Here is a 26,271-nt window from a genome sequence, read left to right as displayed (position 1 = left end):
AGGGGAACCTCAACTGAGAGCCCCCTTTTCAAATAGCCACAGCACATGTTCAAGACTCGGCCCTCACCGTAAGCTTCCTCAATGAGGCTGCAGTAGGGGTTGATGCCAGTGCCGCTCTGCTTGGCCTCCTGCTCTCCCAGCCGCAAGATGTTCTCCAGGCCATTCAGGGCCACCTGAACTATCTTAGAGTCCATGACGGTCAAAAGATCGCAGAGGGGTCTAATGCAGCCCAGGTTTACTAAGTATCTGGAAACAAAGCAAAAAAAACCCAGAAGACTAAAACTAAAATTGAACATTCTTGGAGATTAATTTGCTTGCTGAGAAGACATGCCCTCTTCTCCAGTTCCTCTTCTGAAATTCAAGCTACGACTCCTATAGTTAGCAAACTATAAGAGGAAAATAAAGTATCAGCAGGGTACTTTTTATCATTGCTGGTGGACATGTAATCAGGCACAAAAATTCTGGAGGATGATATGGATGTGGATTAGAGAAATAATAAAAGAAAATTTTGATTTTGACCCAAAAGTTTTTCTCCTGGGAATTTTGAAAACTGAATATGCAAAAAAGAAAAAGTATTTAATTATACATATTCTGACAGCCGCTAGAATTTCCTTTGCCCAGTATTGGAAAGAAAAACAAATACCACCTCAAGAACATGTTATTGGAAAAATATTGGAGTGCGCCGAAATGAACAAATTGACTTCAGAAATTAATGACAGAGAAGATTCAGAATTTTATAGCGTGTGGGACATGTGGTACGAATGGATGGGGAAAAGAAATAAAGAAGGTAATAGAGATTAAATATTAACCAATTAACAAAATCTATATGAATAGTATTATATTTAGTCTTAGAGAGTTGAGCACTATTATCTTTAAGTGTTTCGAAATTAAATCTAGCTTCAAGAAACAATATCAAATAAAAGACAAGTAATAATGCATGTAGATGTATATATGTATATAATTGCACCAATGAACCGAAAATGTACTGATTGTTTCACCATATGTTATAATAAAAATCAAATAAAAAAATAAATAAATAAAATAAAGTGGTACTATCACTTCTCATGCTCTTGATGCCGTCTGTTGGCCTTTCTGGCAGTTGCAGCCCTAAAGTGGTGGCCCACTCTTGCCTCATCATCAAAACCAAATCTTCCATTAGTTAGTTATAAAGGGGAAATGATATGGTGGAAACCACGTGTCTTCCTTCCTTGATTTATATAGCCGCATACCTCAAGAACACAACTTTCTTCTCAGGCTTTCCTACCTTTCATTACTTTTCGTCTCAGCTGACAGATAGTGAGGCAGAACTTCTTACCTTTAACGTTTCTCATTCCTTATTCACAATTTTAATGTTGTCACCTGCCCAGAGTTGCCTTGTGACAAAATTGGCAGCAAACAAATTTAATAAAAAAATAAAAATTAATGACTGGAAGCTTCTTAGAAGAACAACTAATAGTGGGGTATCTCATTTTATTCAGGTATCCAATTCTTGATTTTTTAGAAAAAAAATAATTTTAAATTTAAAAATTAGAAAGAGAGTAAAACTTGTTTGTGCCAAAAACATTACGTTGGCAAGGGTACTTGCCCCATGAACTCTACGGGTTCTTTTGATTTTTTTGTTTTCACAGACCTGTTAATAAGAGAGAAGCACAAGTACAAAAAAAAAAAAAAAACCCAACTCTGAAGTTAAAGTTAGGCCTTACTTAATCTGCTCTGGCGTTCCTCCTGAAGTGGCGTTTGTGATGGCCCAGGCCGCTTCTTTCCTTGTGCGGAATTCTGCCTTCTGCAGGATCTCAATTAATACTGGGAAGATGTTTGCATCTATGACTGCCTGCAGGGCCAGAGGAAGGACAGGATTAGCTAGAGGCTGAGCATTGCACCCTGTTATTAAGCTGGTTATTAAGACCAGCTGCCTGCAATTACTGCAGGGTTCGAATCTCGCCAAGGCTCAAGGTTGACTCAGCCTTCCATCCTTTCTAAGGTAGGTAAATTGAGGACCCAGTTGTGGGGGCAATAAGATGACTTTGTATAAATATACAAAAGGATGAAGGCTATTGCTGAGCACACTGTAAGCCGCCCTGAGTCTTCGGAGAAGGGCGGCATATAAATCAAATTAAAAAAAAAAACCAATCACCTCGAGGCAGGTGAGGACAGAGCAGCAGTACAGGCATTCCTCACTTAATGACCACTTGTTTTATGACCACTGGAAGTTATGACAGCCACCACATAGATACTTTATGGCCCATAAAGCGGTCCTGGATGCACGACCACCCCTACAGTCACATGACTGCATGTCGGCTGAGTCAGCTTCATGACCAATTGTGGCGTTCCACAGTCAGATAACTGTGATTCACTATGTTTTTTGCTGGTTTCCGGCAAAAAACCCTTGCCCATTCAGATGAATGAGTTTGCTTAATGACTGTGGTGTCTGCTTAATACTGTTTCAAAAAGGCTGAAAAAGGACTATACCAGTATATTGGTGGCTGGATCGGAAGTTAAAAGCAGTATGTTTCTTGCAATAGAGATTTCTCAATATGATTAAGTATCTTACCGCATAATCTTCTTCTATCCCCTTGGAGGAATATAAGCAAGGTGGGGCAGCATTAAAGAAGACTTTCCTGAGCTGGATAGACTTCCAGATGTATGGTCATCAATCTCCAGAATTCTCCAACAAGCCTAGCACTGTTTTTTTTTTTTTTTAATTTGATTTATATGCCGCCCTTCTCCGGAGACTCAGGGCGGCTTACAGTGCGTTAAGCAATAAGCAATAGCCTTCATACTTTTGTATATTTATACAAAGTCAGCTTATTGCCCCCACAAACTGGGTCCTCATTTAACCTACCTTAGAAAGGATGGAAGGCTGAGTCAACCTTGAGCCTTGGAGAGATTCGAACCAGCAGTAAATTGCAGGCAGCTGTGTTAATAACAGGGTGCTTTAAACCACTGTAGTACCAAGGCTGTTGAGAATTGTGAGATTCAACCTAGCTATTGGGAAGGCTACCAAATTGGTGAAGGCTGAAATACAAATCACCTATTAACTGAAGGATTTGTCTTTTTGCAAATGACACAACGGCGTGTAATAGAGTTGATGTTTCTGGAGGGATTCGTAACAAGGAAAATGATTTGGCACGGCTGGAAAATTAGTCAGAAATGTAGAAACAGTCATTTAAGCCTCAGAAGTGTTACTTCCGTTGGCTTATTACCTGTATCTGAGCTCTGTTCCCTGCTGTCACATTGGAGATGGTCCAGCAAGCTTCTTTCCGGATGGACTCTTTGGGGCTGCTAAGCAGATGAAGGAGACAAGGCAAAGCTGAGCAATTTAGGATCACCTAGAAAGGAAAAGCAAATAAGCACCCTGTTTCAAAACTTCTGCCTACCTCCATGCAACAAAATGGGTGGATGATCTGGGGAGAGGAGAAAAGATATTCCCTAGGAGACAATTAGACAAGAGAGGGTGCCCCCCCCCCAATAGATTAACAATCAGAGGAAGGAATTTAGGAAGTATCCACCCTAATGGATCAAGCAGGGGCAGAGGGAAGCAAGACTGATGTCAGCCCTCCTGCTGGATAAACCAGACAGGAAACATGAGCTCGTTCTACTTTACTGTAAGGCTACATTAACAGAATCTTGCAAGTCTGAAGATACAAATTTGCTAGCACCACTTTTAATCCATCTGATGCATTCCTACATTTCTTCCTCTGACCGTTAAGCCCCTGGGTGCTGCCCCTGCTCTTGTTTTCTAGGCACCATTTTTTCCCTTCATCCCCCAAGATCATCCATCCGTTGATTGATTAATTACAGCCATTTCATAGGAAACAGCCCTATTAAACTATTACAATACAATAGCAGAGAGGATCATAATTTGGTTACAGATACAGGAATGCTGAACCAGAGCAAACCTAAGCTAAAGATCAGCTGGCCTCAAGAGAGTCTTCATTATTTATTATTTATTATTAATTCAATTTGTATGCCGTCCCTCTCCGAAGACTCAGGGCGGCTTCTTTACTCTAAAGAAAGCAGCAGGGAGATTTTAATCAGGAGAAAATTTGGAGAACTACCTTCCCAAATCAGATCAGGGCTTGATCATGAGGTACCATCTGAAGGACATGTATGACTGGATGAAGCTGCTTAGCGTGTTCCCATCAGTCATGGTCCCTTGGTTATGGGACCAAATAAGCTTTAGTTACCCTTATGGGCAATAAACAGACATAAATGGGTATAGCTCTCTTTGGATTTCACATATTTCTGGACCACCTAATTTGGTTTGGCACCATCATGTTATGGTAATGCCAGTAATATTTTTTAATTAAAAATACTTTTAAGACTTCCGGTTGAGGTGTGGATCGAGGCGACACGAGGAAGGAGAGCTCCGTATCCTGTGTCGAATTTCCAGTGTTACGGTGCCCGTTACGGGAAAAATCGGTCTTGAGTAGACCGATAGAGAGAGGGTGACTTTGGCGGAGCTGGTGAGGAGAGGTGCGGTCTCCCGCCGCGCTAAGAAGAACCCTCATTTCGAACACAGAAGAAGACGGCCGATATGGCCGACCCAGAGATCTAACGCCCCAAGTGCTAAATCGGGAAGCAAAAGAGTGAGTATGGGGTGAAGATTGGCGGTGCGAGCGGGAGATTAAACATTAGAAATAGTGCTATAGGTAATAACTGCGAGGAGTTGACAACTTAGAGTCCGGAGGAGCAGCGGAAGGAAAGGGAGACTCGGAAAGGTGCAGACGGCAAACAGCGAGGAGAGCGAAGTGACGCAGCGAAACCTGTCCTGCTAGATACAGACAGAGGAATAGAAAAGGACGTTTGAAAGAGCGTGCAATTTGAAGCTGGGAGAAGAGAAGCGATTTGAAGCAGGATGTTGGCTTTCCTTTTAATAAAGCTGCACTGACGGAGAAGGACAATATAGGCAACAAATAAAAAGGGACAGAAGTAAAAGTTGCAGGACTAAGATTGCCATTTTGGACAGTGAGGGTGAAAGACTTTGAACTCCGTTTTTGGCTCCTGCTTTCTTCTGATTCTATAAAGAAGACTCTATCTCAAACGGATATATAACGGTTGGTGTTGGAGAGTTACCAGAGGAGGACTAGTGTTAATTACAGTGGAATATTGCATTGATTAATTGGTGAAAAAAAAAAATCCTTGTATTTTTATATTTAATTTATATATAACTACTTATATATTTATATATTTACATAAGAGCTACTACTACTTAATAACTGTTCAACAACTTATCTATTTAACTATTTAATATTTATGTTAATTACAAATTAGTATTAAATATTGATTAAGCATTAACTATCTATAAAACAATCAATTTAAACTTTAATCAACTTATATATATAATTGTTTAGTACTGTTTATATGTTATAATATTTTGTCTGCTGCTTTCTTATACATGTTTTGATTAAGATTTTATCAATATTAAGCCAGTTAGAAAATTAATTAATTAACACTTTATATTATTTATAAGGATTTTTACTAAGATCAAGATTAAGATACAGCTCGTGTGAGAATCAATTAGTGAGATATACCCTATCTAAAATATAACTTGTAAGGTATAGATTGAGACTTCTTATTTAAATAAAATAGGAACAGAATATACTTAGACCTATTCAAGAATATTAGGAAACAGTAGTCTACAAAACAAAGCCAGAAGCGAATGCTGATTTGGGAAAGAATAAGAATAAGAATAAGAATAAGAATAAGAATAAGAATAAGAATAAGAATAAGAATAAGAATAAGAATAAGAATAAGAATAAGCACTCGTCATTTCTCGTCTGGACTATTGTAATGCTTTCTACATGGGGCTCCCCTTGGGGTGCACCCGGAGGCTCCAACTGGTGCAGAATGCGGCTGCGCGGGGGATTATGGGAGCGACAGGGCGCTCCCATGTGACTCCTCTCCTGCGCGAGCTGCATTGGCTTCCGGTGGACTTCCGGGTGCGCTTCAAGGTGTTGGTGATCACCTTTAAAGCGCTCCATGGCTTAGGGCCAGGGTACTTACGGGATCGCCTTCTGCCACCAATAGCTTCCCACCGGCCGGTTCGCTCCCACAGAGAGGGCCTCCTCAGGGTGCCGTCGGCCAGACAATGCCGGCTGACGACCCCCAGGAGGAGAGCCTTCTCTGTGGTGGCACCTACCCTATGGAACAATCTACCCCCAGAGATACGAGTGATCTCCGACCTCCGGATTTTTCGTCGGGCCCTAAAAACTTATTTTTTTCAGCTAGCCGGTCTGTCCTGATTTTAGGGTTAGTTTTAAAAATTTTAATATTTATTTTAATTGACAAGTTTTAAATTATGGGCCAAATTTATAAATTATTTTAACTTTATTTTTTAACTGTGATGTTTGTATAGATGTTTTTTATCTGGCTGTTCACCGCCCTGAGTCCGAAAGGAGAAGGGCGGTATAGAAATTCGAATAAATAAATAAAGAATAAGAATAAGAATAATTTTATTTCTATACCGCCCTTCTCCCGAAGGACTCAGAGCGGTGTACAGCCTATTAAAAACACAAGACAACATCAGTTAAAATAATTTAAAATTATTAAATGAGTTCAACTCAATTTAAAACCCCAGGAATTTAAAACCCAATTTAAAATTGTTATGTTGATAGCCCAGCCTGGCGGAACAACAGGGTCTTGAGTGCACAACAAAATACCCGGAGGTCGGAGATCTTACGCACTTCCGGGGGCAGTTCATTCCACAGGGCTGGGGCTCCCACAGAGAAGGCCCTCCCCCTGGGTGTCGCCAGCCGACATAACTTGGCCGATGGCACCCTGAGGAGACCCTCTCTGTGGGAGCAAACTGGCCGGTGGGAGGCTACTGGTGGCAGAAGACGGTCTCGAAGGTACCCGGGTCCCATGCCATGGAGTGCTTTAAAGGTGGTAACCAACACCTTGAATCGCACCCGGAAGACCACTGGGAGCCAGTGCAGCTCGCGCAGGAGGGGTGTTACATGGGCACAACGAGTTGCGCCCATAACCACCTGCGCGGCCGCATTCTGGACCAGCTGGAGCTTCCGAGTGCTCTTCAAGGGGAGCCCCATGTAGAGAGCATTACAATAGTCCAGCCGGGAGGTGACAAGGGTGTGAGTGACCGTGCGCAAGTCGTCCCAATCGAGAAAGGGCTGCAACTGGCGGATCAGGCGAACCTGATAAAAGGCCCCCCTGGCCACGGCCGTCATATGCTCTTCTAAAGACAGCCGTGCGTCCAGGAGGACACCCAGATTGCGAGCCCTCTCTGTGGGGGGCAAAGATTCACCCCCAATAGTCAGCGATGGCACCTGCTGACTATATCAGGACGCCAGAAGCCACAGCCACTCAGTCTTGGAAGGGTTGAGTCTGAGCCTGTTCCTCCCCATCCAGACCCGCACGGCCTCCAGGCAACGAGACATCACATCAAGGGCATTGTTGGGGTGGTCTGGGGTGGAGATGTACAGCTGAGTATCATCAGCATATCATCAGAATATGCTGATGATACGCTGAATATCATCAGAATAGACAGAATTCTAGAAAAACAATACAAAATTTTGAAGGAAATGACATCCACCACAGTAACCACAGTTAAAACAGGAAAGAAGGTCACTTCAACACCAATTGGACTAACAGCTTCTCCAGCAACACAAAAGACATTAGAAGGGATGTTCTTGACTGATAAGCAAACTTCCACCATGAGTATGCAGACTGTCCAGACAACATTAGTGACAAGATAAGAGACTATATTAAAAATGCAAGAGTGCTTATCTAGAAACCATGAGGAAGCTAGGAGAGACCTGGACGAAGTCAAAAATTCGGTCAAAGAAGATATACAAAAATTAGATGAAAAAATGGACTCTATTCAAGATATAATACAAAAAAAAGACCAAAGGATTACGGCCATAGAAAAAAAACCGGAGCAAACAGAAGAGAAGCTAGAACTATTGGATGAGAAGATGACAGGCCTCAACAAAGGTCTAGAGTTAGAGATGGAGAGAGCGGCATTCTATCTAAGGTTCCAGAACTTGAGAGAAGAAAGAGATGAGGACCTAACCCTAATAATGTCAGAAATGATCGCAGAAGCTCTACAACGAGCTAAAGACGAGATTATTAATGAATTGGATGAAGTGTTTAGAGTACATATGAACTATGCGAGACAACACAAATTGCCAAGGGAGGTCCATGTACGTTTTGTGCGGAGGAAAGTTAGAGATATTGTTTTCAGAATAACAAAAGAAGAACCAATGTGTTATAAACAGAAAGAAATCATAACATTAAAACAAATACCAAGAAGAATTAGAGAATGGAGAAAAGACTATGGATTCCTCACGGCATTACTAAACAGAAAACAAATATTATTTCGATGGATAATACCAGAGGGAGTATTGGTCACGTGGCAGGGGAAAAAGATAAAAGTTGACTCTTAGAGAAGGCACAAACCCTACACGATCAGGTAATAGAAGTAGAAAGAACAAATGGCAGAAGAGAAGAATTGGAAAAGAGAGGCAAGCCAAAACAAAGACGAGAAGATCAAGAAACCCCATGTGAGGAGAGTATTAAGGAAAAAGAAAAAGAAGAAGAGGGGGAAATCCGAGGAAAAGAAGGAGTAATGACAAGAGCACAAAACCAGGCTAAGAAAAAGGACAGGAAGTAAAGGAACAAAAAAGGAAAAGACCAACTTTAAAGAATGGACCGGAATCTTAAAATTATATCATTAAACATAAATGGACTTAACTCGCCAGTTAAAAGAAATCAAATATTTAGGAAGTTAATTAAACAAAAAATAGATATTGTATGTTTTCAAGAAACCCATATAAGAAAACAAGATGAAAAATTTTTACAATGTAAAAAATTAGGGAAATTATTTGTATCCTTAGCAGACGAAAAGAAAAGAGGAATAGCAGTTTTTGTTAATGAAGAGATAGAAAGTAATTTAAAATATGCAGATAAGATAGGAGGAATCCTGATGATTGAAGTAAAGGTCAAAGGTAAAAGTGTGCTGTTAGTGGTTGTATATGCGCCAAATAGTGAACAAAAAGAATTTTATCAAAAACTGCACGAAAAGATTATAGAACAAAATATAGAAAATGTATGTCTGTTAGGAGACCTCAGCACAATTGTGGATCCAAAAAAGGATTATAAGAGCGATCAAAATAATAATAAAAAAAAGAAAAATTTGCTGCCAAAAACATTCTTTAATTTAACAGAAGAACTAAACTTAGTAGATATATGGAGGCTATATAATCCAGAAGAGGAAAGGTACACATATTATTCCAACCCCCACAAATCCTGGTCAAGGATAGACATGGCATGGGTTACAAAGAGTTTAATACAAGAGATAGATTCAGTAGAGATCGTGACGAACGATTGGGCTGATCATAACCCAATAACGATAGAATGGAGAGGGCAAAGAAAGAAAAGGAGCAGATGGATGATGAATGTTCAGATAATGAAAGAAAAGGAGTATACTGAAAGGATAGAAAAAGAATTGAAGGGGTTTTTCAAAGATAACAATAAATATCAGACATCCCTCCAAAACCTGTGGGATACAACAAAGGCTTACATTAGAGGCTTAACAGTAGCCTATAATAGTAAACGGAAAAAAGAGAAGGAAAATGAATACAACAAAATTAGAGAAGAGATTAAAAATTGGGAAGGGAAATTACAGGAAAGGCCAGGAGATGAACAAATAAGAACTAATTGGATGGTAGCTAAACACAAATTGAATTTATTTGAGCAAGAAAAATATGTCAATACAATGAAATTTCTAAAACAAAATCAATTTGAACAGGCGAACAAACCGGGGAGATGGATGGCTTACAAATTAAGAAAAGAAAGAGAGAAACGAACAATTCATCAACTGCAGGATAAGGATGGTAAGTTATGCCAGAACCTAGAAAAGAAGAAAGAGATTGTAACCCAATTCTTTCAAGAACTGTATACACAGGATAAGGTGCCAACAGAAGAAATAGACCAATATTTAAAAGAGGAGACAATGCCAGTAGTAACCGAAGAAGAGGAAGAGATACTCAATAGAGAGATTACTATAGAAGAACTGCAGGCAACAATTAGGAAGCAAAAAAACAATAAAACCCCAGGAACGGATGTGTTACCAGTAGAATTATATAAAGGACTAGGGAAATCACTGAATTGGATATTATTAGAGGTTTACAATGAGGCACGGAAAGAGGCAAAGTTACCAGAATCTTGGAGGGAGGCATATATCTCGCTAATCCCGAAGGAGGGGGCAGATACATCACAGATAAAAAATTATAGGCCGATTTCCTTACTAAATTCCAATTATAAGATTTTTATGAATTTGATGGCAAACAGATTAAAGACAATATTAAACCATAGAATACACTCGGACCAGAACGGATTCCTGCCGGCAAAACAAATTAAAAACAACATAAGGACAGTGATCAATGTAATAGAATACTATGAGGTGCATCCCGAGAGACAGGTAGTCCTGATCTTCCTGGATGCACAAAAGGCGTTTGATCGGGTCAACTGGAGCTTCATGACACAACAAATAAAGAACATGAAATTTGGGGAGAAATTCGAAAAGATGATAGTCAAAACAGAGAGATACACAGATACACAAAACAGATACACAAAACAGAGAGCAAGGATATTATTCAATGGGGAACTAACACATTTTTTTGAAATAAGTAGAGGAGTACGACAAGGATGCCCACTTTCACCACTACTTTTTATTCTAACGCTAGAAAATCTACTTAGAAGAATTAGACTTAACAAAAATATAAAAGGACTTAAGGGTAAAGGAGAAGAATACAAGGTTCAAGCGTTTGCTGACGACCTTGTATTCTTCATAGAAGACCCATTAGAAACAGAACTAAAATTAAGAGAAGAAATAGAGAAATTTGGTAAGGTGGCAGGTTTAAAAGTGAATAAGGATAAGACTAAAATATTAACTAAAAATTTAACAGCAAAACAATTAGAAGAATTAGAAAAACAATCAGGATTACAAGTAGTCAAGAGGGTAAAATATTTAGGTATTAATCTGACAACTAGGAATGTGGGTATAAAAGATAATAATTATGGGGAGTTAGTACAACAAATTAAAAATGATTTAGAAAGATGGGGGAAACTAAACTTATCATTGCTAGGAAGAATTGGGGCGATTAAGATGAATATACTCCCGAGACTCCTCTACTTATTTCAAACTATTCCAGTTAAATTAGAGAAAAACTTTTTTACAAATTTGAACAAAATAACATCAAAATTCGTATGGGAGGGAAAAAACCAAGAATAAATTTAAATATATTACAGGATGATAAATCTAGAGGGGGTTTTGGCCTACCAGCTTGGGAAAAATATTATAAGGCAGCGAGTTTAACATGGATTAAGGAGTGGGTCAATTTGGAGAATTACAGACTATTAAAATTGGAAGGCCACAGTTTGTTAAAGGGGTGGCATGCCTTTTTGTGGAATGCCAGGAACAAAACCTATAAACATTTTAAAGACCACATAATAAGAAATTCACTGATTGGCATTTGGTTCGAAATTAAAAACAAACATTATATGAAGGTTCCCGGCTGGATATCTGCATTGGAGGCGGCAACACACCCCAACACATTAGCCCCCCATAAATTAATAAGATATAAAGAATTACTGGATCCCCAAGGAAGATTAAAAACACGGCAGGAATTCAGGGAAGAAGGCATAGAAATGGATTGGTGGCCCTACCTACAAATACAAACTAGATACAATAAAGACAATGAGGAAGGAGGAATCGAAATAAATCCCAACCGACTAGACAAACTATTAGGAGCCAAAGATGGAAATTCGATTTCAAAGATTTATAAATACTTATTAGAGTTTGACCTAGCAGAAAATCTAGTCAAAGGACAAATGATAGCTTGGGTAAGGAATATTAGCAAAAATATACAATTGGAAGAATGGGAAAGGGTATGGGAAACCAACTATAGAATAACAAAATCTGTAGCATATAAGGAGAACCACTACAAGATGTGGTACAGATGGTATCTAGCCCCTGCGAAATTGGCGAGGATGTATGCAAACCTTAATCCAACGTGCTGGAAATGCAAGCAAGCACAGGGAACCTTCTTCCATGTCTGGTGGCTTTGCCCAAAAATTAAGAAATATTGGATAAAAATAAAAATTTGGATATCAGAAATAATTGCGGAGGATATTGAGTTAGAACCAGAATTTTTTTTGTTAGGAATGATTAAACGAAACATTAGAAAGGAAAAAAAGTACCTAATATTACATATAATTACGGCAGCTAGGTTAGCCCTAGCACAAGTTTGGAAAACAGATCAATTCCCATTGGAGCAGCAAATAATTCAAAAAATTTACACATGTGCAGAAATGGATAGACTAACATTGAAATTGAAAGATAAGGAAGACTCAAAGTATTTTAAGATATGGGACAGTTGGTATGAGTGGATAAACCAATGGAAAAGAAAGTAAAGTCAAAATTTAGTATGGAATTAAAAGTAATTATATACCGTCATTAGGGGAAAAAAAGGGAAAATTAGGTTTGTATATATGTGTACTTATATACATTATATATACTTTGTTTGTTGTTTGTTGATATTGTTGATTGTATTTTAAGGTTGTGAATGTTTTATACAATTTTATTCTTTTTTAAATTTAATAGAGTTTGTTTTTAAAACTTAAAAAGAAATACTTTTAAAATATATATAAACAGGGAAACGGAAAAGCAAAGTACCAACTGCTAGCATCAATTTTACTTACAAGACTCCCACCCAAGAAAACAGGCAGAAGATTGGCGGTGGGTGTTTCAAAGGAGAATTTAGGGAATGAGCTCAGGGATCTCCTTGGGGGGTGGGGAGATGGGATGTCTCTGAGCAATTCCACTCTCCATATTCCAAATTTGCTTAACAGCCCTAAACTTTACTGGCTGCCACAAGTGCCACCTTGTCCCTTGTCTTTTTGTCTTGAGTCGTGAACCTTTTAAGGGCCCCACATTGAGAGGACTGACATCTGAGGAGTGGCAAAACAACAGCGTGTGTGTATATCTGGTAATTTTCATGAGAGACCAAAAGATCCACTTATTCTCCTAAGCCCTTGCTGTTACACTGTAGCAAAAATAGAAATACCCAAATAAAAAAATAGCAGAAAAGAAAGTAATTCCTAGTCTTCAATGAATTGCATCAACAAAAGCAAATTTAGTGTCCCCCACATCAATGAGTAATTGCAGTCCCTGACATTAAGCCAATCTCTGTTTTAAATCATTGTTTGAGTACCAAGGCCAGTATCACGGCCAGATTCCACAACCTCTGTGATTATTGACCGGAAGCAAAAGTCCTGGAGCTTGATTTCCCCACATTGGTGGTAGTTATTTCAAAGGAAGATTTAGGGAACAAATTAAGGGGCCTCCTGGGGGGGAAGCCTGCAATGGGCTACACAAGCCCACTCCCCATCACCTGGGTTTGGATATCGTCCCCCGTCACAATGTTGCCAACTGCTCTCAAAGCTGGGGAAGCCACCTTGTAATCGCTGTGCCTGTGTGCAGAAAAAGACAACAACACACTCAACGTTCCTTAAGTTTAGTCTTTCTTATTCCTCAATAATGGATTCCATCAGAGACATCCCAGCGAAGTCTATTTGTGCAAAGCCAGGATGCAAGCCAGGAAACCCCATCGAGGCCAGTGGGAGAATCAAGGAAGACCCTCAATATTATTCAGCTGTAATCCACCACGTGCTCCTCCGGGCTGCTGGCTGAGGTGGCTCAGCAACATCTGGAAGATCATAGGCCAGTGGTGGGATTCAGCCAGTTCGCACCACTTCGGGAGAACCGGTTGTTAACTTTCTGACCAGTTTGGCAAACTGGTTGTTGGAAGAAATCATTAGGGCAGAGAACCGGTTGTTAAATTACCTGAATCCCACCACTGTCATAGGCCATGCACCTGGTTTATATGGCCAGGGCACATTACACCAGCCCCTGCTTTCGTCAAAATTTTCAGGCCAGGCCAAGGTCTGGAGCACCACAGTCAAGGTTCCCATGTCAAATAATAGCTCTAAGCTACAGATTCTCTGGAATTCAGGTAGTCCTTGACAGAAAATCATAATGGAGATTGCCATTACGACCAATGGTTCGCTATGGATATGTTCTGCCAAAAGATTTTCAGCAAAACCATCATAAAATGCAGTCATATGACCATGGGACATGCAAATGCCATATATGCAGCCATGTTGCCGAATGCCCAGAGTCTGGACATATAACCAGGCCGGGGCCCTGTCTGTCAGAATCGACTCACAGGACTGGAGGGCACCTTGAGGGTCTTCTAGTCCAACCCTCTGCCCAAGGTAGGAGACTTTATACCATCCTGGACAAGTCTCTCTTGAAAACCTTCAGAAATGGAACACTTTGAACCAGCGGTGGGTTTCAAAAATTTTTACTACCGGTTCTGTGGGTGTGGCTTGGTGGGTGTGACATGGCTTGGTGGGCGTGGCTTGGTGGGCATGGCAGGGGAAGGTTACTGCAACATCCCCATTTCCTCCCAATCAGCTGGGACTTGGGAGGCAGAGAATAGATGGGGGTGGGGCCAGTCAGAATTTTTACTACCGGTTCTCCAGAACAGGTCAGAACCTGCTAAAACCCACCTCTGCTTTGAACCCAGGTTGTAAGTCCCCTTTCTGGGGTCAGCTGTAACTTGAACGGTTGCTAAGCAACCAGTCATAAGTCAAAGACTACTTATAAAAAGCTGGACCTGCACATACCAGATCTTTGCTACCTTAAAGCAGCTTCCCCATCCTGCTTCCGTGTGCTGGGATTCCTACAGTCACACCTACTTGGAACACACTAGACTCAGGATGGGTTAAGCTGGGACTTTAAGTGCATCCCCTCCAGCTCACATCTTCCCTCAAGCTCTCCCAAATGCACCTCAGTTCACTCAGCCCCCTTCCTATTTATTCCACTGGAGATGGGAGTTTAGGAGGACAGTAGGGACACCCACACTGTTCTATCGCAATGACAGATTGCAGCAATCCTTTGCACTCAATGTGCGTTCTCACCATCCTCTCCCCACCTAGGAAGTGGCTGAACCCTCTGCTGACGCTACCCCACAGTTCAAAAGAAAGGAAACCGCCTCAGTATCATTGTCCTCTTTTGAAAATTGGATCAACTTCAGCTACACCCCCAATTAATGTGTCAGAAAATATTCAAGTGTAATTCTTGTGAAATTGATTTAACTTGAAGGCACATGACCTACTGACAACTTTGTAAGGCAGTCCAGGCAACAAGCACACCCAGATGTGCTAACAGGGTTTAAGGTTTTATTCACAGAAACATGCAAGTCTGAAGTCTGTCTCTCCCCCTTTGGCTTTCCAGTCCAAAAACCTAGGAGGACCCTCCCGAGACATTTCCCAGGCCCTTCTCCTTCTGTGAGGGCACAGCTGCCTCTTAGCCCAGTGCTGCCTTTTCTGCAGCTTTTCCTCCTGCCTCCCGAGGTCATTCCCACACAGACTCTTCATATCTGACTTCACAAAATGAACACAGCCAGAGTAGTTTGCAAACCATTATTTGTGGCATATGTGAATCTAACCAATTACTCAATAAGCTATAGCTAAGTGAACCATAATTTAGCACTTTTACACTTACATTAGCAATTCCACCAGTCGCCGGCACACTCCTGAATCTATGACCGCCTGGATTTTCTCATTGGGTCCATCCGACAGATAGGAAAGTGCCCAGCAGGCATCTGCAAGCAAGTCCGAGTCACTGCTGAAGAGCAAGCGAGACAAGACCGGCAAACAGGATGACACCTGCCCAAAAACACAATTGCAAGAGATCGTGAGAACACCGGACCAAGAGGTCAAGAGGAAGTTACAGGCATTTCAGCAGTTCTCCACAGAGTTTTAGGTGTGTAAGATCAAATTTCTTATTTCATGCTCAATTCAGAAATACAGCTTGTATATTCAAATCAATGTCTCATGCTATAATCACACTGAACGCTTATTTTAGAGCTGGTAAATCAGCCCTCTATCCATAGATGCAGTTGTTTATTTATTTCATTTAGCATATGGCATATCATACATGGACTAGCATTTTACATTAACATTTCACCTTCGCTACTGGTTTGGAACCAGGAGCACATGCACTTGCTTCGCTCGCTCATGGCGCTTCTCTCTTCTTCTTCTCATCTGCACATGTATAAAGCGTCCATGATGACGTCCGGGTGGGTGGGCAGAGTCTCCCGCCGCTGCTACTACCAGTTCGCCCGAACCAGGGCGAACCGGTAGAAACCCACCACTGCCACAGTCCCACTGAGTGGAGGATGCCAGGCCCCATTGATACAGAGTCCCTGGCAGACGCCGTGCAAGGTGCAATTCCAATTCAAGTTTGTCCATTGCTGATGTAGTTCAAAGCCTGGCACCTTTTTTGTGGGGTCAGCGATATGTCTTCCTTTGCCTGGGCATTCAAAGGCCCATTTGGCTTTCCACTGGGAATCGATGTTAAAATTGTTGGGCAGATGTTGTGCAAGGGCTAGTAGGGACTTCCTGAATTTGAGTCTTCTGCTGATAAATGAGGAAGGTTGGCATGCACTAGTAGGAGTGAGTTGTTCATAGTTTTTCTGTATTCTCTCAGTTGTGCACTGAGCCTTCGTAAAGCTGGCATTGCTATGCGGCTCAGAACAGGAAGCCAAGTTGGAGTGGTTTTAATACATCCACTTATAACCCTCATGATGTCGTTGAGTCTGGCGTGTGCTGATGACCCGAGGGTGGCAGCTGAAGCTCCCCATTTAGTTCCACATCGCTTTTGGAGCATGTTGTTTCTAGCATTGATTTTTACCGCTGTATTCTCTAGGGGTATCTTATAGAAGACAGCCTGATCCAATGTTACCCGAAGATAGTTTGGATGGGGATTACAGGGGAGTAAGTTGTTGTTTAAGTAGACCTTGAGGGTTTCATATGCTAGATACAGCTGTAACTCTGGCTTAGAGTTATTACTCACACCAATTGTCTTGTCTGTTGGAGAATAAAATACTAAACTTTGTAAGATGCTCGGCCTGCAGTCAGCACTATCAGGACTTGAGTTACAATGAGCACATGGCAGAAGGCATACCTTTTACTATTTTCACAGGTACTACACTTCGGGTGCTTTTAAACACAAGAAGGAGAGTTAAGTGATAGGAGCAAGATGTGAGTTTTAATCCTGAGCCTAAATAAAGTAGTGTTTCTCAATTGTGCTGGCTGGGGAATTCTAGGAGTTGAAATCCACACATCTTCCAGTTGCCACAGTTGAGAAGGTCTGTGACACACAAGAGATGCCTGTGGCTGGGAAAATAAAGTAATACACATTTGGATCTTACCTTCTCAAACTCTGGGGGTGGGTTCTTCCCTCTGCAGAGATTCGACAAAGCCCAGACCGCATTTCGTGTCATTGTCAACCTAGTAGATTTTGTGAGGAGCCTGAAATATAACCAAATGATTCTTAAGTCCACATTACGGCCTTTGGCCTTAAACCAAGCTATTTAAGAGCTTGGCAACTGTATCCTATAAACAGTCCTAGCGGCTAGATGGTTCAGGGAAAATAAGAAAATCAGTTGTGGTTCTAGGACAAGTTTGCCCCACTCAGCACTTGCAGCCTAAGGAAATGAAGGAGCCACAAAGTGGTGGAATTTCTCCCAGTGGCTACTCACAACAACAAAGGAGGAAGGATGCCACAATTTAGGACATAATCACGGCAGGCAGAGCTGTCTCCAGCGATGTTCCCCAGTGCCCAGACAGCCTGGAAGAAGAGCAGGGGCTTCAGGACTCAGTCCTTGAAGGGGGTACGTTAAGAGCAACAGTGAAGCAGTCAGTTGGACCTTGCAAATGAATCACTGACTTTAGTCACTTCCATGCTTTTTGTTATTATTGTGATGAACGCAGCGCAAAATAGTCTAGGCAACCTTCTCAACCTAGCAGCCCCGGCACATGGAGGAAGCCTGGACAATGCATCACCTTGCAGTTGTCCCTCCTCAAGATAGCTACTACCCTGTATTTGATTATTTCATCCCATTCTATAACCCAAGCCTTCCAATAACTCTTAGGGGTCTGTGCTTCTTTCTTGCCAACTGGCCCAGCTCTCATGCCATACAGAGCAGCTTGCCTTACCCTAGGTAGTCCGACGCATCTGTGACATCACAGCAGCAGTTGAGCCTGAAGGTTAGACACTGAGTCCCAGGGTGATAAGAGAGCCAGTTGGGCCATCATACCTCATAGGGTTGTTGTGAGAATAAACTGAGTGAAGGACCCCTACCCCAATGTATGCTGCCTTCCAGGGGAAAGGCAAGTAATCAGTGTGATGTAATTACACCATAATTAGACTATGGAACATAGAATAACTGAGCTGGAAGGGACCTTGGAGGTCCTCGAGTCCAACCCCCTGCTCAAGCAGGAGAGCCTGCACCATTTCAGACAAATGGCTGTCTAGTCTCTTCTTAAAAGTCTCCAGTGATGGAGCACTAACAACTTCAATATAACTGTAAACCTATAATGTGGTGGGATAGTTGAAGGTGTAAACAAGCAATACAAAGTGGCTAGATCGGTCAAAAACATTTCCAAGCTCCAGACACCTCCCCTACTTAAACAAACAAATTTTTAAAATCTTGTGAGAATCAGTCATTTCAATAATTTTTAAACTGGGAAGCTGCTGCCCTTTTAGGACACCATCGATCGTCTTTTGTGCACAACTTGAGCTGGCTATTCTGCTGCAGAAATGCTTGAGAGAGAATGAACAAAAGCTCAAGAGCTGCCATGAAATCAGTAGCCCAGGTCTGAGTCTCACCTGCTCTTGGACATCTTCAAAATCAGCGCTCAGCAATTCGATGAAGATCGGGACTGCCCCGGCCTCAATCACTATCTTAGTTTGTAGTGAGTTACCTGAGGCGATGTTGGTTAATGCCCACGCAGCTTCAAACTGGAAGAGAAGCAGCCAGTGAACAACCGACAATCAATGAGAAAAAAGTTGTTTGGGGATTGAACCTCAACAGATCAAACCGGAGTTCCTCTGGCTGCCATTTCTAATCTGATTTCAACTGAAAGCTTCCAGCGGACAATTAGTTGTGGAGGAAAGTGTGTACCAGCTCTAGAAGCCATAAAATAGATGCCATTTCACTGACAGTGGGGAGGGAGGAATTCACCTGTGGCAGGATGGCAACAGCCTCTTTGAGTGGCAGTTCTTTCTTCAGTGGTGCTGCTGCACCACAATGAACTTCCCCCACCCGAGCATGCAAATCAAAGGCTGAGGCACAACTGAGGAGGGGCTGCCTGTTTGCCACCACTCACAAGACCAAAACCAAGGAGAAAAGCTGGAAGGAGGCCAAAAAGACTAGGAAGGCAAGAGAAAGCCACTCCGGAGCTAGATCCCAGTGGAATAACTGGTGTCTGGTTTTCAATCATAAACTGCCCCTCAGGAAGGATCTGAATGGATTGTTATAGTAAAGCATGATTAATAATGTACATGTCTTTGAAGGACTGACAGCCTATACTTATTCAGGAATAAAGAACTAATAACGAAGTATTCCTTTCACACATATCCCTTAACAATCCCTTTTTGGTATTGTTTTGTAGTGAGATGTCTTTGGTCAATTGGATCACAACCACAGAAATAAGCAGGACAAAGACAGAGCAAGCTGTAAAGTTGATTAAGATCTTCAAGAAATAGCTGGCCCTCCTCTTACCTGTAGTGTGCTGTTTTCACTTCTCTTGAGGAACTCAACAAACCTGTCCACAACTCCCTGAGTACTTATCACCTCATCGATTGGAGGATTGGGCTCTAAAATAAAATTTAAAAAGAAACTGAAGAACGGGAATAAAGTTAAATACGTATCAAACAGTGTTGGGTAAGGATTGCCTATCGTTTGGGGGAGCGGGGATGAATATCACAATCCCAGCTTGCACATAACCCTGTGCAGATATGCCATCACCAACTTGACCATATACACATTTAATCTCTCCATCTAACTGCCTGCCCAGTTGAGGTTGTGATTCTGTATAACACAATGTATGCTTGCATTTTATCTGTGTTTAGCCAAGTATGTTCATTGCACACTACTGGGCATGTCAAAACTTAACTGCTGAAATTTAAGGCATTTAAATAAAATGAGTTGTAATTCAGTACAATTAAAAAATGAGCAGCTCAGATAGTCTGCTCCTGCTGTTAGATTTCATCTGTCCAGTCTACCCACCTATAGAAAATGTTCAGATGTTTTTGGCAAAGTATTTGAACAACAAATATATCTTGAGGACCTAACAGAAACACTAAATTAATCTCACCAACTCTTCTTAAAAAGAGTTACAGTTGAATGTACCTTTTGAAAGTAGCTTCCTGAATCGCTGGGTAGTTACTAACTGAAGATCAGGATCTTCAGAGAACAACATTTTTACCATCTCCATTGTGATCACACCCTCCTGAAAAGATCAGAAGTTAATCCATCACCAAATTTAATGCCCACCTTTCATAACAATTCTCAAACTTTAGATTTAATACAGGACTATTCCAATTTTCAAGGAGAAGATTCCAGGCTAAGGTTAAGAAGAAAGACATCTAAATCCCAGGAAATTCTTTTAAAAACCTTCTCAGAGATACAATAAAGCATATTGTACCAAAGCAGATAAAAGGGATCATCTAACCCAACCTGAGGTCCTGCAGGGGTAGCTGATAAATCCCCTTTTCTAGCTAGAACCTGATTGCCAATGCTCAAAATGAAATTGACAGGTTGATTTCCTTAGCTTTTGAGGCAGAAAATATTTACAAAGTGCACGGAAGTTTTTTAGTATATGTAGATGTCTTACTGATATTGAACAAGAGAGAGAAGTAAGAAGGAAACACGGTATATCTCTACTTACACTTCCAATTGTAGAGCTGACCAAGGAATCTACCAGGGGACTGTCAAACATAGCAGCATCTTCATTAATTAGCTCCACATTTCTCCTTTTAAAGAGCTGCAATGGAAAATGAATGAAATCATAGGGGAACAAACCAAACCTTGATTCTGAGTGGTCACCCGCAGATTGCTAAACAGCTGCTCTGCACTTCAGTGTTGTAACCCAACACTGGTAACCATCCTGCCTTTTGATGTTTCAATAAGCAGAACCCCACCTCCTAATTGATGCTTTCTGTTCTGCAGGTAAGGCTTCTATATATGGCTTAATTGAAAAGTAGCTTGACATGATTATTCTTATTCTTTAGTACTATTACAAGGCAGCACCATCATTGAGCCAGGTCGCACAAGGCAAAACTTAGTCTGGCTTGGCACTCACGATCTACAAATGTAGAGGGACGCGCAATTTCATACTCCCCTATCATAAATCACTCCAAACTGTTCTCATGGCTTCATTACTCTAAATAGTTCTTACCCCTTCAACTGCCAACTGCATGTAAGTGACATATAAAATTTATATTAAATTCATACACACGCACAGAGTGTTTTAAGAGCAAAGAAGCCAACAGGAAATACTACTGCCTTGTACCAAGTGTCAGCAGATCTAGGGCAGCCCCTTTCTTCCTTTTCTGAAGATCAACCAGAATGAGACATAAAATAAAGCTTGCACTTTAAGCCATGAGGTGCCTCTGAACAGCTGCTCAGCCCAGAACTGCTCTCATTAATCTTTTTGTCGTCCACAACGCAACCTTCGGGTTTCACTACCAAGCAGACACATATTTTTCTCGCTACCTGAGCAAGTGGGATGACAGGAATTCCAGTGCCGGGTGTCAGAAACTGACCCTGGTTTATATTCTGAGATAGCAATTTACTGTCAGATCCTGAACAACCTTCAGCCCACTCTACAATACAAGTAGTTCTCCACTGATGACTGGCTGCTTAATGATCTTTTGAAGTTACTATGGACATCCAAAAGGTACTGCTATATAGCCCAGTTCTGGCAGCTGCATCCCCAGTTGTCACAGGACCGCATTTGGTTGCTCAGCAGCCAGCTTGATTGATGGCCATTTGAAGCATCTCACAGTTATGTGACCGTGATTTGTGTTTTTGCAAAAGTGCCCCATAGAGAACAATGGGTTTCACTTAACAACCCCAAATTTATTTACCAACTGATGCAAAAAAAGTTGTAAAATTAGATCTGGTCACACAATGTCCCACTTTATGGCCATCACACTTTATGATCGTAATGGGCTGGTTTCATTATCATCATAAGTCGAGGACTATCTGTATTGCACAAAGAACAGTCAGCCTGTTACAGCTGTTCATACTTTAAAGACTATTTAAATAATTTCACTGGACTTGTTTGCATTTTTATTGCTTTCCTAACCTCATTTTATAACACCAAAACCATAAATAATCTTAGCTTAATTTTATTATTATTAGCAGAAAAGATTTTCTAATTGTCTTCTCCCATTTCCTGTTACACCACCAGAAGTGAAATGGTACAGGACGCTTGCTTGAGCAGGGGGTTGGACTAGAAGACCTCAATGTCAAAACTGCTCCTGTTATTATCTGTTTTGCTGTTCTTCAAAGTATTGACTGCCAAGTATCAGCCAAAAATGACAAGCAGAAGCAATACTTCTACTCCACTCCACTTTTGATTGAGTGGGCAATCAAAAAGAGGAAGCAGGGATCCCTTACCTGTTGCTCCCGTTTCTGTTTGCGTAGCTGGATCCCCTCCTCTTCTCTCCTCCGGCGCATCTCCTCTGGGTTCAAAGCTTTGTTTTTGTAACTTTTCATTCTGTAATTGTTCTCTTTTGCTGGGCTCGCCATGGTTTCTGCAGGCCAGGGGAAAAAAAAACAGACACCATCTTTTTTGCATTATCAATAGAAAATAGGCTACTCGCACATGCCCTGAGGCTGAAGGACACCAAAGGATGCTATCCTCTGGAGGTCTGTTCAGATTCTGCAATGAGTCACTCCACTGCATGGATCTGAAAAAATCCTTGGCCTTTACCTATAGTGGCACACCTTAAAACCCTTCAACATTTTTCAATTTTACAGGGCCTTTTTAATTAATCTGTACAAATGCAATTAGATAAAACTTGGCTCAATAGCAGTAATGCGAGAGGGATTTTGGTGTCTTAGTGGACAATCACTTAAATATGAGCCAGCAGTGTTCAGCAGCCATCAAAAAAGCCGAGGCAATCCCAGGCTGCATCAACAGTGGGAATCAAGATCACGTGAAGTGTTATTATCGCTTTATAAGGCCTTGGTAAGGCCACAGTTGGAATACTGCATCCAGTTTTAGTCACCACAATATAAAAAAGATGTTGAGTGTCTGGAAAGAGTGCAAAGAGCAACTAAGGTGCTGAAGGGCCTGGAGGCTAAAACATATAAAGAATGATTGCAGGAACTGAGCGTATGTCTGTCTAGTCTAGTGAAAAGAGGACTAGGGGTGACAGAATAGCAGTCTTCCAATATTTGAGGGGCTGAGATTGCCTGGGCCTATTATGCCACTAGGGGCTTTAAAGGTCAGAAGCAACAGCCGGAACTGCCCCTGGAAGCAGACCGGGAGCCAGTGCGGTTCATGGAGCAGAGCTGTGAGATGGCCTTCCTAGGGACCCCAAAGACTGTGCTCACTGCCGCCCTTTGCACTGGCTGAAGCTTCCCAATGGACTTCAAGGGTTGCCCCGTGTAGAGCCCATTGGAGCAGTCCAGATGAGATGACTGGGGCTTGAGTAACTGAGCGCAGGGAGTCCTGATGCAGGAAAGGTCACAGCTGGCGCACAAACCACAGCTGTGCAAAAGCCTCCTGGCTATGCCTGACAGCTGCTCTTCGAGCAGAAGACACGAGTCCAGGAGAACCCCTAGGTTGCAAACTGGGTCTGAAAGGGGGGGGGGCGTCCTGAACTAAGGATGACAGACATTCAGATCCTGAGGCTCCATGCACCCAAAGACACTTAGTCTTGCCGGGATCCAGTCTAAGTCTGTCATCCCCCATTCAAGCCCCCACAGCCTCCGAGTACTGCAAAAGGGTTCCCACTGCATCACTCACTTCATCCGGACGGAGACATAGAGCTGGGTATATTATCAGCGTATCAAATGATCTGACTCAAAGACTTCAGATAGATGTTAAAGAGGAGAGAGTTCTATGCCCTGAGGGACCCTGCAAGGATCTTTCACTCCCTATCAATACTGATTGGGAACAGCCTCAGAGGAAGGAGGTGAACCAGAGAAAGACTGTGCCTCTCAGGCCCCCTCTCTTGTGTTCCATAGTTAGGAAACCATGGTCAATGGTATCAAAGCCACTGATGGATCAAGGAGAGTGAGAATGGTGGCTCTGCCCCCATCCTGCTCCCACCAGACATCGTCCAGGAGTGCTATTAAGGCTCCGTCCCACAGTCAGTCCCGAATCCTGACTGAAAGCGGTCCAGGGAATCCGTTTCATCCAGGAGCCCTGGAGCTGCTGAGCAACCACCTTTTCAAGCACCTTCACCAAAAAGGAAAGATAGTAGACTGGACCAAAGTTGTCCAGGCAGGTGGGGTTGAGTGATGGTTTTTAAGGAGAGATCAAACCAGGGCCTCCTTAAAAGATCCCAGGAATGGCTCCTCTTAAACAGCATGAACCATCTGCTGCTCAGTGTCCTGGAGGCTTTTATCAGCCAAGAGGGCAAGGGTCTGATTGACAAGTGGTTGCAGAGGACTCTGTCCACTGCCTTATAAATACCAAATACAAATATCAATACCAATTGGACAATGGCAAAAGGGGATCATATCTATCATTTCCATCTCCTGCCTACAGGCACTATAGAAACAACTGTTATGACACAAAATGCTAGACTTTGTTGAGCATTGGCTTGATGTAAGATTTATCTGTTCTTATAGGATATCAGTCACAAATTACTACACTGACAAGCAACTCGGTGATTTGCAAATCATCATAATTCACTACTGTCACTCCAAAGCACAATTTGCTTTCCAAAGGAGTATCAATGGGCCCTCCAAATGCTCCTGAGAGCCCACTGGGAGGTAGGCTGAGCTCAGCAATATTTGGAGGCCACCGATTTCCTATTTTAGAAGCTTGGTTCCCGCTGGGAATGTCTAAAAGGTGCCCCAAAATGCGGATTGGTAAACACTAATCAAATTTCAGGGGATACCATATTTAAGAAACTGTCAGGAAAAACTGAAAAACTTCAAAATTAAACAGAAAACCAGAAAAAAAAAGCACGCATAAGGCACAGAGAGTCAACACCTGTTTATCTGATGCTAGACTTTCAATAACTTTCAGCCAGTCTTTAATCTGGAGCTTTTTTTGCTCTCTCGTGATCTGTCCTGATTAATGATGTCATAACAAAGATACACAATAATGGCACCGCTTTTCCATGGCAACAAGGTATGTCACAAGTGGTGATTTGTGACTTCATTGCAAAGCCGGACTACAGAACACAACGAAATGAACTAGGAATAAATAATCAGATAAATAAATGTGGGTTTACTTGGGATAACTGCAAAACTAATCCTGGTAAATTGTCATCAAAATGAATTGGCAAAGGTCAATCTATATATATAAAAGCAAAAGCCACTCACACATTAATCACAAAATCTCCAGAACCATAAAGCCTACAAACTTGAAATTTGCCACGTATGTTCCTCTTGGCTTCTAGGTGCTCACTAAGAAAGGATTTTTCGAAATGACCATCAGAGCATTAGTATTCCCTATATTATTATAACACGCTCTGATGCCAATTAGTTAGATGTTCTACTCCCCCTCCCGACTTGAAAATAAACTAGAGAGAATGGGATAGCATAGGACAGGCTTCTGTGGGGCCAGCCTGAGGGAGAGAAGGGGAGAGGAGAGGATCTATGGGGCAAGCCTAAGGGAGAGAAGGGATAGGAGAGGACAGGAGAGGCTTCTGTGGGCCAGCCTGAGGGAGAGAAGGGGAGAGGAGGATCTATGGGGCCAGCCTGAGTTAGAGAAGGGGGTAGGATAAGAGGCGCTTCTGTGGAGCCAGCCTGAGGGAGAGAAGGGGAGAGATCTATGGGGCCAGCCTGAGGGAGAGATCTATGGGGCCTTTTTGTCTTTCAATTTGTCAGAGATCTTTGTGCAGCCATCTTGGATTTCTTGTTTTTGTTTCTCAGTGGTACTGGGCTTTTATGATCATATTTTTCAGTTTCCCAAGATTCTTGAGTTTATATAATTTATATAATTTCTTTTGGGAGAACATTAATTCATTTAGAACAAAGCATCCAAAATTCCGCAGAGGGACTTCAGGAGTGTCAGGGACTGTCTGCTAAACTCGGGAAGTTCCCTAGGGCTTATCCCCAATGCAGGGGGGAGGAAAACAGCCTGCCCTTTCTCTCATCACCTTTTTAGCCTCTCTGGTGTCCAGTCACGGCTGCCTCGTTC

At 41.9% G+C, this 26,271-nt stretch overlaps 1 protein-coding gene across 1 annotated transcript in view; it reads right to left on the bottom strand.

Moving 5' to 3' along the window:
• KPNA6 (karyopherin subunit alpha 6) overlaps positions 1-26,271 on the bottom strand; it is a 36,482-nt gene that overhangs the window by 1,664 nt on the left and 8,547 nt on the right. Inside the window, exons 2-13 of the mRNA XM_070950063.1 lie at positions 22,563-22,699; positions 20,827-20,922; positions 20,289-20,388; positions 19,659-19,753; positions 18,764-18,895; positions 17,634-17,722; positions 17,304-17,403; positions 15,593-15,756; positions 13,416-13,494; positions 3,204-3,329; positions 1,704-1,831; positions 68-246 (exon numbers count right to left, since the gene is read on the bottom strand). Coding sequence (XP_070806164.1) covers positions 68-246; positions 1,704-1,831; positions 3,204-3,329; positions 13,416-13,494; positions 15,593-15,756; positions 17,304-17,403; positions 17,634-17,722; positions 18,764-18,895; positions 19,659-19,753; positions 20,289-20,388; positions 20,827-20,922; positions 22,563-22,699 — 1,425 coding nt within the window. The remainder of the gene's footprint in view (positions 1-67; positions 247-1,703; positions 1,832-3,203; positions 3,330-13,415; positions 13,495-15,592; positions 15,757-17,303; positions 17,404-17,633; positions 17,723-18,763; positions 18,896-19,658; positions 19,754-20,288; positions 20,389-20,826; positions 20,923-22,562; positions 22,700-26,271) is intronic.

This window comes from Pituophis catenifer, unplaced genomic scaffold, assembly GCF_029215685.1.
Source record: "Pituophis catenifer annectens isolate HBS135680 unplaced genomic scaffold, rPitCat1.0.hap2 SCAF_9, whole genome shotgun sequence".
Lineage (NCBI taxonomy): Eukaryota > Metazoa > Chordata > Lepidosauria > Squamata > Colubridae > Pituophis > Pituophis catenifer.
Note: the sequence above shows the minus strand (reverse complement) of the source record. Positions and strands in the feature narration are given on the sequence as shown.